Here is a 14,740-nt window from a genome sequence, read left to right on the forward strand (position 1 = left end):
CGCCGCGGAGCGGCTGGGCCCGTGAGCCATGGCCGCTGAGGCTGCGTGTCTGGAGCCTGTGCTCCGCAACGGGGGGGGCCGCAACAGAGAGAGGCCCGCGCACCGCAAAAAAAAAAAAAAAAAAAGCAACGCAAAAAAAAAAAAAAAAAAAAAAAAAAAGAATTTGATTTTGAAATGTAGAATTTGAAGGGAAATAATACAAGGCAGATGGGCAGAGAGAGAAACTGAGGGAAGGAACCAGTGGTATAGTTGAAAACTCAGAAGACAGAGTAAATAATTGATGCGTGAGTTCCCTGAGAAGACAGGAAGTGCAGAGCAGACATGAAAGAAGTAATTTATATGAGAATCTTCCACTCAGAGAGAAATAGGTAAAAATATGTGAGGGTGCCGGTAAGTTCCCAGGTTAAGGAAGAAGAGCCTGGTGGCCTGAGTTTCTTACTGCAGGAGACCTACTGAGAGTTAGGAGATAAGAGAAGGGCATTCAGGAGTTGGGCAAGCTTTGGAGGAGCTCAGGAAGGGGGAGGGACAGTGAGAAGAAGTTGCCTTTCTGGTCCTGCTCTTAAATGTTGTTTTTTCCCCAGAGTTTCAATATTGACCCTCTTTCACACACTTCCTGTGTGATCTCCTTTGTTATATTGGATTACATTCTTATCTTCTAAGAGAAACATTGGTAAACTGAAGTTTGTCCAGAGAAGTTAAGTAGTTGACATGGTAGTTCAGAAAATTATTGGTTGGCTTTTCATTTGGTGGGGAGGCATTTTGCTACCTTAATTTGAAATTTAAATTGTTGAAACCACTTGAAAACACTGTACAGATCTCATAGTTTCCACCATCAGTAACTAGGTGGCATCATTTATTTCTCCACTGTGATAAAATCTCAAAACACTGCCAACTCAACATTTTGAAAACATGTTAACTTTTAGTATAAAATGTTATACTGTAAAGAAATTCTAATAGATATTTACTTTATTTCATGTTATACTTCATGCATTTATTTTTGTTCTATGATTTCTAATAAAGATCTAACTGGAATTCTCAACTCTGATATAAACTATGATGTGCATTATGAACTCTCAAAATGTTTTTTCCTCTAAAAAACCAACTTAATGTCCAGTAGTTGTCAGATAAACCAACTTTCCTCTAAAAAAACCAATGTCCAGTAGTTGTCAGATAGACTGAACTATTTATTTTACAGGTGTGCTGTTCAGCAGAACTAATTGTCCTCACTACAACAAAGCAATAGTTGGTTGGCTTTTCAGTATGGCTTTTTGGTCTTAACTTCCTTATTAAGATAATTATAAATTACTTAAGCACAGCTGGTTAGGACCATGGATGTATAGATAGGTAGAAGGTGGCCTTGATATTGCAGAACATTAACCTGTGTTTTGATATAATTTCAGGTAACGTTTCATTTGTTGCATTTCCAGTTTCCAGCACCAACTCACCAACAAAGATTTTACCAAAAACCTTAGGACCAATAAATGTGAATGTTGGACCCCAAATGGTAAGAAAATCATCATATGTTCGGACTTGAAACTTTGCTTAGGCAAAATTTTTTTTAAAGGATAGTTGTACCAGGCTTACCTGGTGGCGCAGTCGTTGAGAATCCGCCTGCCGATGCAGGGGACACGGGTTCGTGCCCCGGTGCGGGAGGATCCTGCATGCCGCGGAGCGCCTGGGCCCGTGAGCCATGGTCGCTGAGCCTGCGTGTCCGGAGCGTGTGCTCCGCAACGGGAGAGGCCACGACAGCGAGAGGCCCGCGTAACGCAAAAAAAAAAAAAAAAAGGATAGTTGTACCAAATATGCTTGGTCAGATACGCCAGTTAATTTCTTATCTCAGTCACTTATTTTTTTAAAGTTTTGTTTTTACCTGAATGTAACTGATTGGTCTTACGAAAAAGAAAGGCATTGTACTCTTCAATGTTTAATTTTCCCGTATTTGAATCTGTGGATTCTGAATGTGTTAATATTAAGGTTTTTGCTCCCTATATGAGGCTTCTCTTGTTTTCAGTTGTTCGATTAAATTGGTTTGAAATCTGTTATGTTTTATGTTCTCCTTTTTCTTTTCTTGTAAAACAGCCTTTACTGCACTCATATAAATTGAATATCATATAAATTGAGTATGACCCAACAATTAATCTATATTTGGAGCTACTTATTTGAAACTTTGATGAAAGGACATTTAGGAAGAAACAACTCACCGGTTCATTTTAATCTTTAGCAGTAGAAATAATGAATTAAAATGGAAAGTATTTAACTGATTCTCTGAAGGTATTCCATTAATTATGCTAGAGCTTAAAGTATATAGCACTTTTAAGAAAGCCTTATTTATAAACAGAGTTGCATGCAGCTAACCTAAAAACTGTACCTAATTTAAATGGCCTCACCCACCATTAGCAAAAGTATGTAAACATTTGAACAGTAACTCTTCATTGTCAGTGTTTACATCTTCTTATCTATAAAGCAATAAGTATAAATTTTGTTTGTAATGTACGGTACTGTGGACTATGTTAAATGCACAATTATTTAGACAAAAATCTCTTTTAACATACTGAATGGCTTCAGAAAGTCTTTGAGATCTTAAGCCATTCTAGACACAACATTTTTCTTGATCCCTTGAGGACTGTTAATCATCTGCAGAATCCAAGCTAAAGGTGTTGGGCAATACTGTAACTATGTGAAGAATGTAATCTGGCTCCAAGCCTCTTAGAGACTGAAGCTCAGGTGAATATCTGCATTTCAAGGTAGTTCAGGGGATATTTTCAAACGTTTGCTAAGCATGTGCCCCTCACCAGCCACTGCAGTAGGTGCAAATGAGATTATACACCTGACTTGAAAGTCGCTATTTTGAAATGTGATTATATAAACATCAAAATTAAGCAAACAGATGCGAACTTTCATGACTTTGGCTCTTACAGTAAGTACTCCTCTATTTTGAAAGACTGTTTCCTCTTGGTATTTCAGTGACAGCTGCTATGGCTCAAATTTGAATTCCTCTTTGAGAAACATAATTTTTCTTCCCATTGTCAGTTTAAACGAATGTACATGTAAGCCATTACACACTTCAGTTCTGACAGTGATAAGTAGTCCTGTATATGACATACCCAATTACTGCAAACCTCAGAATCAGCAAAGCAAAGGTCAGACGGAGAGGAGATTTCGGCCTCCTTTGAAACAGGCCAGCCCAAGACCTTCATTTGTCTTCCGAATTCTGAGGTGCTTTTTGTAGTTTTTAGTCCCTAGGCAGGAATCAGAGTTTTCTTTTTGATTTCCTAATACATCGTGGAACCCCAGCGAGAGCCGCTTCTCTCTCCTCTCGCTTGTCTCTTTTGAATGCTGTCCCCTCACATTCAATCTCTCATCCATGATTTAAAAAAACTTTTTGTTAGAAAATTCTTAAGTGAAACCTCACCTGTTTCCTTCTTACAGTTGTCTTTCTCTACTTGCCCTTTAAATTTTACATGTCCCTTTGGAAGCCAAATCTTCATGGTAGATAGAAATTTCAAAAGGCCTCAAGAAGTTGTTTTCTGTGTTTCTAGAAACTAGTTTAGCAGTAACTGTTTCACTTTGGGATACTTGCTCTTTTCTTAAAGGTATCTGGTTTTATGGGAGGGGAGTTTGGGGGAGAATGGGTACATGTATATGCATGGCTGAGTCACTTTGCTCTGCACCTGAAACTATCACAACATTGTTAATCAGCTATACTGCAATATAAAATAAAAAGTTTAAAAAGAAAAAAAAAGGTATCTGGTTTTTTATGTAAGATAATCTCATGATTATTTTAACATGGTTAAAAATTGCTTGTTTCTTACAGTGAAGATGAAAATTTTGTCAAATAATGAAATCCTTTAATATAACACTTTATAGTTACATAGATTCTTTCTTTTCAGAGTATAGATGCTCTCTTGGCTTTTCTTACTGTACATGGCATTAGTACATAAGGTATCTTGATTGAAGGTAGAAAATCTTCAGAATGAGCTTCAGTTGCTATTTGATTTATGGCTAACTGTAATCTATTGTCAAAGAAACCACATGATTACATTTAAGTTAAGGATGTCGGGGTTTTTTGTGGGGAGGTGGGGAAGACTTAAGTTTAAAATAAATATTCATTTTCCTTATCAGATTAACTGAATACTATTTTAATTTGGGATTTCAAAATTAAGGTTCAGTTTTATAAAGCATATGTGACTTATCACCTATATGAGCTAATTTTCTTGTGTTCGTTGACTTCCCTTTGGTTTTGTTTCTTTTTTTTTTTTTTTTTTTTTTTGCGGTACGCGGGCCTCTCACTGTTGTGGCTTCTCCCATTACGGAGCACAGGCTCCGGACGCGCAGGCTCAGCGGCCATGGCTCACGGGCCCAGCCGCTCCGCCGCATGTGGGATCTTCCCGGACCGGGGCACGAACCCGTGTCCCCTGCATCGGCAGGCGGATTCTCAACCACTGCACCACCAGGGAAGCCCCTGGTTTTGTTTCTTAAGGCTCAGTCACTGTCACTGTCCTAGTTTAAGAACTCATTGCGTCTCATAGGGACTTCTAACTTGTGGTTCCAATTCAAGGCTAGCATCCTACCAGTTCGTTTGTTCATGAAATGTTTGTTAGGGACTTACCAGGCCCTGTGCTAGGAGAAAGGAACAGAGAGTATTGCTAATCACTCTCGGATCAGGAAAGAATAGCAGCTAACAATCTGACATTAAGGAAGAAAAATAAAGTAGAACATAACAATTTATTTCCAAAGTCATTCTCAATAAAGATAACCAGCTTTTCTCCATGTCCTATTTCCCTTCCTCCTTTCTTCGTCTTCTTTTTTTTTTTTTTTCTACAAAGCCCTTTAAATCAGGTAAAACCAAGCCTGTAGGGTCCTAATAACAGATAAATAAAAAACTCCTTAGCAATAATACTGCACAAGTAATGCAGTCTGTTTCACGGGTAAGTCAGAATGCTGAGAGTTGCTTTCTGGAGACTCCTGTTCTAGGAATAGAGTAGACCAGAGACTGATCAAACGCTCAAAATTTCCCTCTCAAGCTCTCACACTCAGGATCAGCTTGATAGAGAACATCTGAGTGCGTGGTGCAGTGATTGGTGAGAACTATGCCCTTTTCTTACAGGATTTTATATAATCCTTTCTAGCATATCAATGAACAAAGAAGCTACTATTTTCCATCATTTTAAAAGCTGGGTCTTCTGTCTCAGTTCAATAAATATTTATCGATTCTTTCCTATGAGAGTCCCCTAGCGCTATGGTAGGCCCCGTAGACACTCTTTACCTTTAAAGATTGTGCATTGAAATGGAAGTGAGGAGGTGGTGTGGAATATGTGCAGGGCTAGGAGGTACAAACACCTTGTCTAGTGTTCTTATTTTTTCATGAGGCAGACTTCTGAATGCCCTCTTTAATAATCCTTGGCATATTATGAGAATCAGAATTCCCTAGACATCTGTCAGTATTTGTTGTGTTTTGTTTTTTTTGAACTATAGAATTAACATATTAAAATCATTTCCTAAGCATTTGTATGTAGTAACATCCCCCTAGCCCCATTAATACCCCCATTCCCTGGAGCATGCCTTTATTCTATTTCTTTACTTACTTACTTATTTATGAAAATACTTAAAGATATTATGAGGGTGCCAAATTATTTTCACCAATGAAAACTGTAAGACCTGGAAAGCAATTTGGCAGCACAGATCAAGAAACGTTTTTTACAAGTCCATATCCTTGGACTTCCCTAGTGGTGCAGTGGTCAGGAATCTGCCTGCCAATGCAGGGGACACAGGTTCGATCCCTGGTCCGGGACAATCCCACATGCCACGGAGCAGCTAAGCCCGTGCACCACAACTACTAAGCCTGCGCTCTAGAGCCCGCGCACCGCAACTACTGAAGCCCGTGCACCTAGAGCCCATGCTCCGCAACAAGAGAAGCCTGTGCACAACAAGGAAGAGTAGCCCCCGCTCACCGCGACTAAATAAAGCCCGCGTGCAGCAATGAAGACCCAACACAGCGAAAAATAAATTAATTAATTTTTTAAAAAAGAGCAAATTAAACCCCAAATAAATAATAAAAAGTGAAAATCAATAAAATAGAAAACAAAAAAATATATAAAAACAATAAAATAAATATTTATTTTTGGCTGTGTTGGGTCTTCATTGCTATGCACGGGCTTTCTCTAGTTGCGGCAAGCTGGGGCTACTCTTCGTTGCAGTGTGCGTGCTTCTCGTTGCCGTGGCTTCTCTTGTTGCGGAGCACGGGCTCTAGAGCGCAGGCTCAGTAGCCGTGGCACACGGGCTTAGTTGGCACACGGGCTTAGTTGCTCTGTAGTATGTGGGATCTTCCCGGACTAGGGCTCGAACCCATGTCCCCTGCATTGGCAGGCAGATTCTTAACCACTGCGCCACCAGGGAAGTCCCCAAAATAAATTTTTTTTTAAAAGTCCATATCCTTAGTTCCATTAATTCCCTTTCTGGAGTCTATCCGTAGGAAATAGAAATTAAAGCCAATATCGTTTTACAAAAATGTTTATCACAGCATTATTTATAACATTTAATATTTGAATATTCATAAAAATCTAATAATAGGGGATAATTAATCCACATGACAGTGTTTTATGGTCTTTAAAATGTCTTTGAAGAATATTTAATGACATGAGGAAATGCTCTTAAAAAAAACAGGTAAAATTGTATCTGTATAAGAATCCAAATTGTATTATGTCTTTGTATATGTTTTGGACTGTGAAGAATTAATTTGCTGTTACCTCAGTTCTAGTAAATAGAGTTCAACTGAAATAAGTCTCCATAATTTCAAAGAAAGCTTTTCATTTTTCTGATTTTTAACATGTTGTCAGTTGCCAACTTAATCCCTCGCAATTACTGTTCACTTGCTGAAATCTGCATTGTGACTTCATATCAGTATTCAGGATACTTGTGCTTTAAGATCTTAGAATATAAGTGTATCAGAGGTATTGCTTATATTTAGATGATTGATATTAAGTACATTTTAGACAGTAAGGTTTACTCCTTGTGTATAGGTTAGCATTCAGCATTATTTTCTACCTGTAGATTTTCCTTAATAACTAAGAATATTTTTTTCTTTGTCCTGACTTTACAGATTATAAGCACACCACAGAGACTAACCAGTTCAGGAAGTGTTCTGATTGGGAGTCCATATACCCCTGCACCAGCAATGGTTACTCAGACACACATAGCAGAAGCCACTGGCTGGGTCCCTGGGTAAGAGTGATACTGCAAATTACCATTTTTAAAAACTGTTTTTTAAAGTTCTGATCTTTTTTTCTGACTATCTTCTGTTCTTATTTTATGTTCTTAAAAACTAATATGTTTCCTTTAAAATCACCTATTTTATTTCACTTTATATCCTAGATATAAATCAGCTCTGGAGCAACCATTTTTATTTTATTTTATTTTATTAATTAATTAATTTATTTATTTGGTTGCACCACACAGCATGCACGATCTTACTTCCCCAACCAGGGATTGAACCTGTGCCCCCTGCAGTGGAAGCTTGGAGACCTAACCACTGGACCACCAGGGAAATCCCTGGAGCAACCATTTTTAAACAGAAAAATAGAACAATAACTTGTAACTGAAGCTTCTTTCTTCAACTCTGAAAGAAGACTACTTTTTATGATTATGACATTTAGCCACTTTGGAGATGTAAAAACTGCATTTTATATTGTTTTAACAATTATTAGAAAGGAGTTTTATATATACGTGTGTGTGTACTCAGAATTTCCCCTTAAAACCAGCATGTTTATTTCCTTTAAAACCAGAAAAGGAACTAGGAAAAAGAGCCCAAATATATTAAAACTTTCATTGAGTTTTATCTTCGTTCCTTTAAACACTGGGCAATTAAATCAGTATCCCTTCTTTGTTACTCATTTGCCACTTTTAGTATCAAATCTCTATGTTTCTTTACCTGTAAAATACCTTTATTCACTCCTTATCATTTTAGCATCTCATCCTTCCATAAAAGAAAAGAAGTAGTAAAATAAATGACTCAATTTTGGTTTGTCACTTTAGAAGTTATTTCCAAGGTGGTATGCCACACTGGTGGTTCTATCATTGACTTACAATTGTGAGTTCTAGCAAACAGACGGTAAACCTTGGTTGAGTAAGAATCTCCTTGCTTCAGGGATATTAAAGAAATGAACGAAATAACAATCCTGGCAAAGTGCTTTAAGCCATACACACAGACAGAGACAGAAGAGTTTCATGTGTATACATAATGTCTTTTCCATTATCAAATAAGATGAAGTGACAGAGTCACCTGTAATTCCTTTGCCTTTATTCAGTCGTTAACAACCTTTCTCAGGTAGATCAAAGTTACCTTGGATTTTTTCATAGCCTTGAGAGATAATCTAATGAAAGCCAAGCCTGTGCCAGTAGTGTTGGCCTACTTTGGAGATGACCAGAGTTTGGCTATTTTCAGCACCAGCTGTGCTTTATGCTGGGGGTAGTATGATTATCTAATGTTTTTATAGTCATTTCTCCAGAGCAAATAAAAACTTTTATGCCTTCTCCTCTATAAATCTGCAGTATTTTCCTCCCTAAAGATACATTGAGTTCATTTCAAACTATGGCTATCATGTTGCGATTTCTTTGTCCAGTGATAAAATTTAAGTTTTTTTTTCATGTGCATATCTTTTATATTTGTTACTTTTGTGTTTGGATATTTTCAATGTGGAATTAGACAAGTTACAGTAAATTATTCATGAAATAAAGTTCTTTATGCATGTTCTTTTTATGGTATCTTTTTTTTCTTTTCAGTGATAGAAAACGGGCTAGAGAATTTATAGACTCTGATTTTTCAGAAAGGTGAGTATAAGTTTAACTATTTTGTTTAGGAGATGCTACTGCGTAGAGAGGGTTTTGGTACCCAGACTCTAATGAGATGTTTTTCTTCATATAACTTTAACTTCGTTGAGTTTCTACCGTTATTTCATTCCACATTGAGTATTCTGCTTCATTCATCGTTACATAAATTTATTGTATTTGTGTGGTTTCAAAAGATACTATTCTGTGAGTAGACTGTCTGTTGGCAGTATGCCATTTAACCCCCTCCCTCCTTTTGGGAGTTGAAGTGTTTTGCCAAAGTGAATACTCCCCATTACCCCCAAATACACAAACTTTTTAAAAACAAGTTTCATTGAACACATTTAAAGATCATAGTAAATTCTCACTTCTTTTTTTTCCTTCCAGTCTTATTGAGGTATAATTGACACACAGCACTGTGTAAGTTTAAGGTGTACAGCATAATGACTGATTTACATACATCATGAAGCGACTATCACAGTAAGTTTAGTGAACATCTACCATCTCATATAGGTATAAAATTAAAGAAATAAAAAATAAAAATTTTTTTCCTGTCATGAGAACTCTTAGGGTTTACTCTTAATAACTTTCTTATATAACATACATCAGCGTTACTCTACCATGTTGTACATTACATCTCACTTTTTTCTTAAATAAGACCTCCAGTGTAATATAACCTTTCCTTAGACTCTTAGGACAGTGGTTCTCAGTTCTTGGTGTGCATCAGAATCACCTGTGGTCTGTTGAATAAACTGTAATTGCCTAGTAAGTCAGAAACTCCAGGATTGAAAACTATCACTTTAGGGTCGTTATTTGAACTTAAGTTCAGTGTTCCACACAAGCCACTCTACTGAATATCGTATTAATGTCACACTATGTTAAAACAAGACACGTAATCTCAGAGGCTGTTGAGTTCTGTAAGATAGTTAACTATTTTAGATAGAACCTTGTCATCAATGCTTTTTAAAATTTACTTTTGATTCTGAGATTTTGGAATTGCTTTTGTCAATTGTGTTTTCATCTCTTTTCTCCTGTTAGGTCGTCTGCTTTCAATACAATAGTTTTCTGTTTCTCCAGTTTCTAGTTGCTTTCTCTGATTTGCTGTGCACTGAGAAACTACTTGGCCAGATGTGTTAGAATTTAGTCTAAAATAAAAGTGAATGGGTTCTGAGTGAGGGCCTTGGGGCTGTATAAAAGAATGTGTGTTTTCTTGCATTGACACTAGCTCTGCTTTAGTTCCTTGGTGGCCTCTGTTGTTTACTTCTCACCTCTTAACTGTTTTGAACAGATAAAGTCATGACTGAGGAACTGCTATATCATATAGACATATATGGCGAGATGGTCTTTTCTCTCTAATGGAAGTTCATTTTTCCAGCTCATACTGGTTTTTCTTCATGTATATCCTTGGAAAGAGCAGCAGCACCAGTTTTTTTAACCATAGATCTATTTAGCACTATTTAAGGCCTTAAAATGGAACTATTCGTTAGTTATGATTGGTGGCACCTATGTATTGCAAATAACATAAAAAACAAGGTTCTTTTTATTCTTTGTAAGAGAGAAAACTCTAAAGAGCACATATAAAAGTACCAGATTAAATTCATTGGTATAGCCACTGGTTCGACTTTCCCTTTCTGCATTTGGTTCAGTGGCCTTTTTTCCTAGTGCTTTTTAGTATTCTCTTTTTATTCTTTAATATAACTTTTCTATAGTGAACCCCATTCCCTCTCCCTAATCAAGCCACAAAAATTACTACGTGTGGTTTTCTTTTGTTGTTGTTGACCTTACAAGTGTTATTTTCCTCCAGATTTTGGTGTTTTTCTGTAATGCTGTGAAAAGTCTTTGGTTCCCCTTTCCCAAGTGCTGAGCTTCAAAAAGCCAGCTCTCAACCCAAAGTAATCTTCTTCATCTCTTTAATGTCTTGTACGTTGATTTAGTATCATACATAAGTATTTGTATTACTGTTCCTCAGGGATATGGAGAGAGAGAGAGAGCGAAAGAGAGAGAGAGAGAGAGAAAACACACACACATCCTCCCACATAGATAAATATCACCTTTTTGTCCTCATCTTACCGCTTGACAGTACAACCTTAAGTATGTTTTACACAGCTGTTCCTTCGTCAGATTCATTTGCAAGAGCAAGTCAGTTTCTGAAGAAATTTTTTGTTGGTTAAAGATCCATTGAAGTATTCTCATTGGTTTTTTTCCCTGTGTTCTGATCCACTGGACTTCTTTGCAAAGAGCTTGTGGAAGGAGCTGCGAAAGCCCCCTTTCTGGTCTTGCCTGGGGTTTTGATCCTGAAAGATGTTTGCTCACTTTCTCTTTCTCCCTTTGGACAGAATCTGGTGATGTCTTCTAAATGCATCTCTTCCAAATAGGGAAGGGACCTATTTGGGATCTCCTGCGGGGAAAGAAGGTCCTGGATGTGTGATGGGCAACAAACAGCAGTAGCCTGCATATGTTTTACTTCATTCCTGTCTTAAATGACTAGGATTTAGCACAGTGGTGTTTCACTCTTCCTTTGTGCTCATGTAATCTTAAGACCTTTTTTTAAAAATTCTGTTGGAATACAGTTAAAACCCTTTTATTTAGAATAAACTAATAATTTATAATAAACTAATATAATTTAAACTATAATAAGCTAATAAAAATCAATATAATATCTGTACTGCTTCAGTGATGTTTATGAAGTTGTTTGTTCAACAATTATGGTTGTTTTTTTTTGCGGTACGCGGGCCTCTCACTGTCGCGGCCTCTCCCGTTGCGGAGCACAGGCTCCGGACGCGCAGGCTCAGCGGCCGTGGCTCACGGGCCCAGCCGCTCTGCGGCATGTGGGATCTTCCCGGACCGGGGCACGAACCCGTGTCCCCTGCATCGGCAGGCAGACTCTCAATCACTGCGCCACCAGGGAAGCCCCAACAATTGTTTTTAAATTACTTTATTTATTTTTGGCTGTGTTGGGTCTTTGTTGCCACGTGCGGGCTTTCTCTAGTTGTGGCTAGCGGGGGCTACTCTTTGTTGTGGTATGCAGGCTTCTCATTGCGGTGACTTCTCGTGTTGCGGAGCACGGGCTCTAGGCATGCAGGCTTCAGCAGTTGTGGCACATGGGCTTACTTGCTCCGCGGCATGTGGGATCTTCTCGGACCAGGGCTCGAACCTGTGTCCCCGGCATTGGCAGGCAGATTCTTAACCACTGCGCCACCAGGGAAGCCCTCAACAGATATTTTGATGTGCTAAGTGTTGGTATGTTCTAGGCATTGGCAAGAATAATAAACAAGATAGATAAGTCTCTGTCGTTAAAGAGCTTATATTTGGGATGGGGGAGCAGTAAACAAAATAAGATAATTTTAGATTGTGATAGGTGGTATGTAGAAAACTAAGAAGGACGATTTGTAGAGTATTGGAAGGATGGTGGCTACCTTAGAAAGGCCTTTCTAAGGGGGTGACATTTGAATGCAAGGAAGACAGGCATGTAAATACCCTCAGGGAGCCAGGGATTCCAGGCAGAGGGAATGGCAAATGCAGAGCTTCTAAGTGAGGAACCAGGTTGTTGTATTTAGGGAAGCACAGAGGCTTGGAGAGAGTGAGAAAGTCAGAGAGTGATGTGGGATGAGGATGGAGTGGTAGGCAGGGGTCAGAACATGAAAAGCCTTGTAGGTCATGGTAGAGAATCTGGTTTTTATTCTAAACAGGGTTTTAAGTAGGGAAGTGACATGATCTAATTTACACTGACTGCTGACGGGGAAATGAACTCTGAGAAGACAAGAACAGAAGCAGGGAAATCAGAAGGCTGTTGCAGGGGGCACTGGCCTGGCAGTGGAGATGGAAGAAAAAAATGGATAAATTTTGGAAATAGAATCAACAGTATTTATTGATAGATTGGATGAAGGGAAGAGAGAAATAAAAGATGGCTCCTGTTTTTTTGCAGTGCGAGCTGGGTGAATATTGATGCCATTTAGACTTACTGTAGTTAGGAGTAGGTTTGGGGAGGAATTGAGTTTTGTTTTGGACATACGAAGTTTGATAAGTTTATTAGTTATCTAAGTGATCATATCATTAGTGTATAAGTAGTATCATCAGCTTGTAATTGGTCACAGGCCTGGATGACATAACCCAGGGAGGGGAGAGAGTGAAGATCTGTAAGTGATCAACATGTATTTCCCATTCAACAATCCCCGCCAACACACACACAATGAATACATATGTACAGGAAAGTGGGGTTTGGGTTTTTTTTCCTAAATTATTTTATGAATTACTAAATTATTTTGCTGATTTAAACATTCTAGTTAACTTATTTGAATGGGAAATGAGGTTTTTATTGTATATTTTATATAATTTCTTATGTAAATGGAATACATTTATTATAACTTATACCTGGAGTATACTGTTAAACTACAAATTTGAGTTTTATATTACTTTTATAAATAAATATAAATTATTATGGGAAAATATAAAAAGACTGATTGTGGATTCTAGTTAAGCGCCTGGAAAAATAAATAATTTTTATTCCTTGGGAGTGATTCTTTTAAATACTTCAATGAAATATGAATATGAAATTACGAATACTTCAAATGAAATAAAATACAACATGCTTTTCAAACTGTGCTGTATTAGTAGTTTTATTTTCTTAAATATTAAAAAAATTTTCAATTTGGTTTTATTTGGCAAGGAATGCTTCCTACTGGTTCTTTTTTTTTTTTTTTTTTTTTGGGGACTAATAGAGATGATAGTGTGTACATCCTGTGGCCAAATTTTGGTGTTATTTGGAAAGAGGGTCTTGGTGTTTCAAAGAGCTCAGGTTTTAAGAAAATGTGTAAACTCTACTTATTTAAGATTTAGATATGGAGCTTCCAGTTTGAGATGATGGACTGAACACCCATTTTTAATCCCCAGCCCCTAAGATCGTAATGAAATTTTTTGTGTAAAAAAATAATAAAAAATAAATCTCTTAAATTGCCGTAAAACATGATAGAGATGTAGATTTTCCAAGGACTGGAAGGTGAAAGCTGGGTGATTATAATGATGACACGTGAAAGTAGAGAAATCCGCATCCCACAATATGCACGGGAGAAGTCAGATTTGGAAGCTGTTCTCGCCTGCACTGACATGGAGAGGCCCCAGGCTCAGAGCTGACAGGTATTAAAAAGCAAGAAGGAATTGGCAGGGGAGGTGCTGAGGGCAGTGAAATGAAAACCATCCAAGGAGCACCTGGGCCAGTGGAACCTTCTCAACCCTCCAGATCCAATGTCCCTACCATCCTGTGTCCACACACATAAAAATTACATGTTGTGGCGTATATTCGTACTTCATTCCTTTTTATTACCCAATGATATAACATTGTATGGATATACCACATTTTGTCTATATTTGTTCATTAATGATGGACATTTGAGTTGTTTTTACTTTTTGGCTATTATAAATACTGCTATGAACGTTTGTGAACAAGATTTTACATGGATATAAGTTCTCATTTCTCTTGGATTATATACTTAGGAGTGGAGGTGCTAACAGACAGTTTCTAGAGTGGCTGTACCATTTTACATTCCCACCAGCAAAAGGTTCCAGTTTCTCCACATCCTTGCCAATACTTATTCTCCATCTCTTTTTATTATAGCCATACTTGTAGATGTGAAATGGTGTCTCGTTTTGGTTTTGATTTGCATTTCCCTAATGGTTAATGATGTTGAGCATCTTTTCATATCGTTTTCTTTTTATTGAAGTATAGCTGATTTACAATGTTGTGCCAATCTCTGCTGTACAGCAAAGTGACTCAGCTATACACGTATAGACATTCTTTTTTTTTTTACATTCTTTTCCATTATGGTTTATCACAGAATATTGAATATGGTTCCCTGTGCTATACAGTAGGACCTTGTTGTTTATCCATCCTGTATATAATAGTTTACATCTGCTAATCCCA

General features: G+C 37.6%; 1 protein-coding gene across 9 annotated transcripts in view; it reads left to right on the forward strand.

Annotated features, from left to right (window-relative positions):
* TFDP2 (transcription factor Dp-2) overlaps positions 1-14,740 on the forward strand; it is a 178,917-nt gene that overhangs the window by 120,939 nt on the left and 43,238 nt on the right. For 6 of the 9 annotated variants that reach the window (XM_007126490.4, XM_028489112.2, XM_028489086.2 and 3 more), the window contains 3 exons: positions 1,401-1,504; positions 7,100-7,221; positions 8,779-8,826. In XM_007126490.4, coding sequence (XP_007126552.1) covers positions 1,401-1,504; positions 7,100-7,221; positions 8,779-8,826 — 274 coding nt within the window. The remainder of the gene's footprint in view (positions 1-1,400; positions 1,505-7,099; positions 7,222-8,778; positions 8,827-14,740) is intronic. The other 3 variants (XM_028489107.2, XM_028489123.2, XM_028489129.2) reach the window with 2 other exon arrangements.

Source organism: Physeter macrocephalus, chromosome 1 (assembly GCF_002837175.3).
Source record: "Physeter macrocephalus isolate SW-GA chromosome 1, ASM283717v5, whole genome shotgun sequence".
Lineage (NCBI taxonomy): Eukaryota > Metazoa > Chordata > Mammalia > Artiodactyla > Physeteridae > Physeter > Physeter macrocephalus.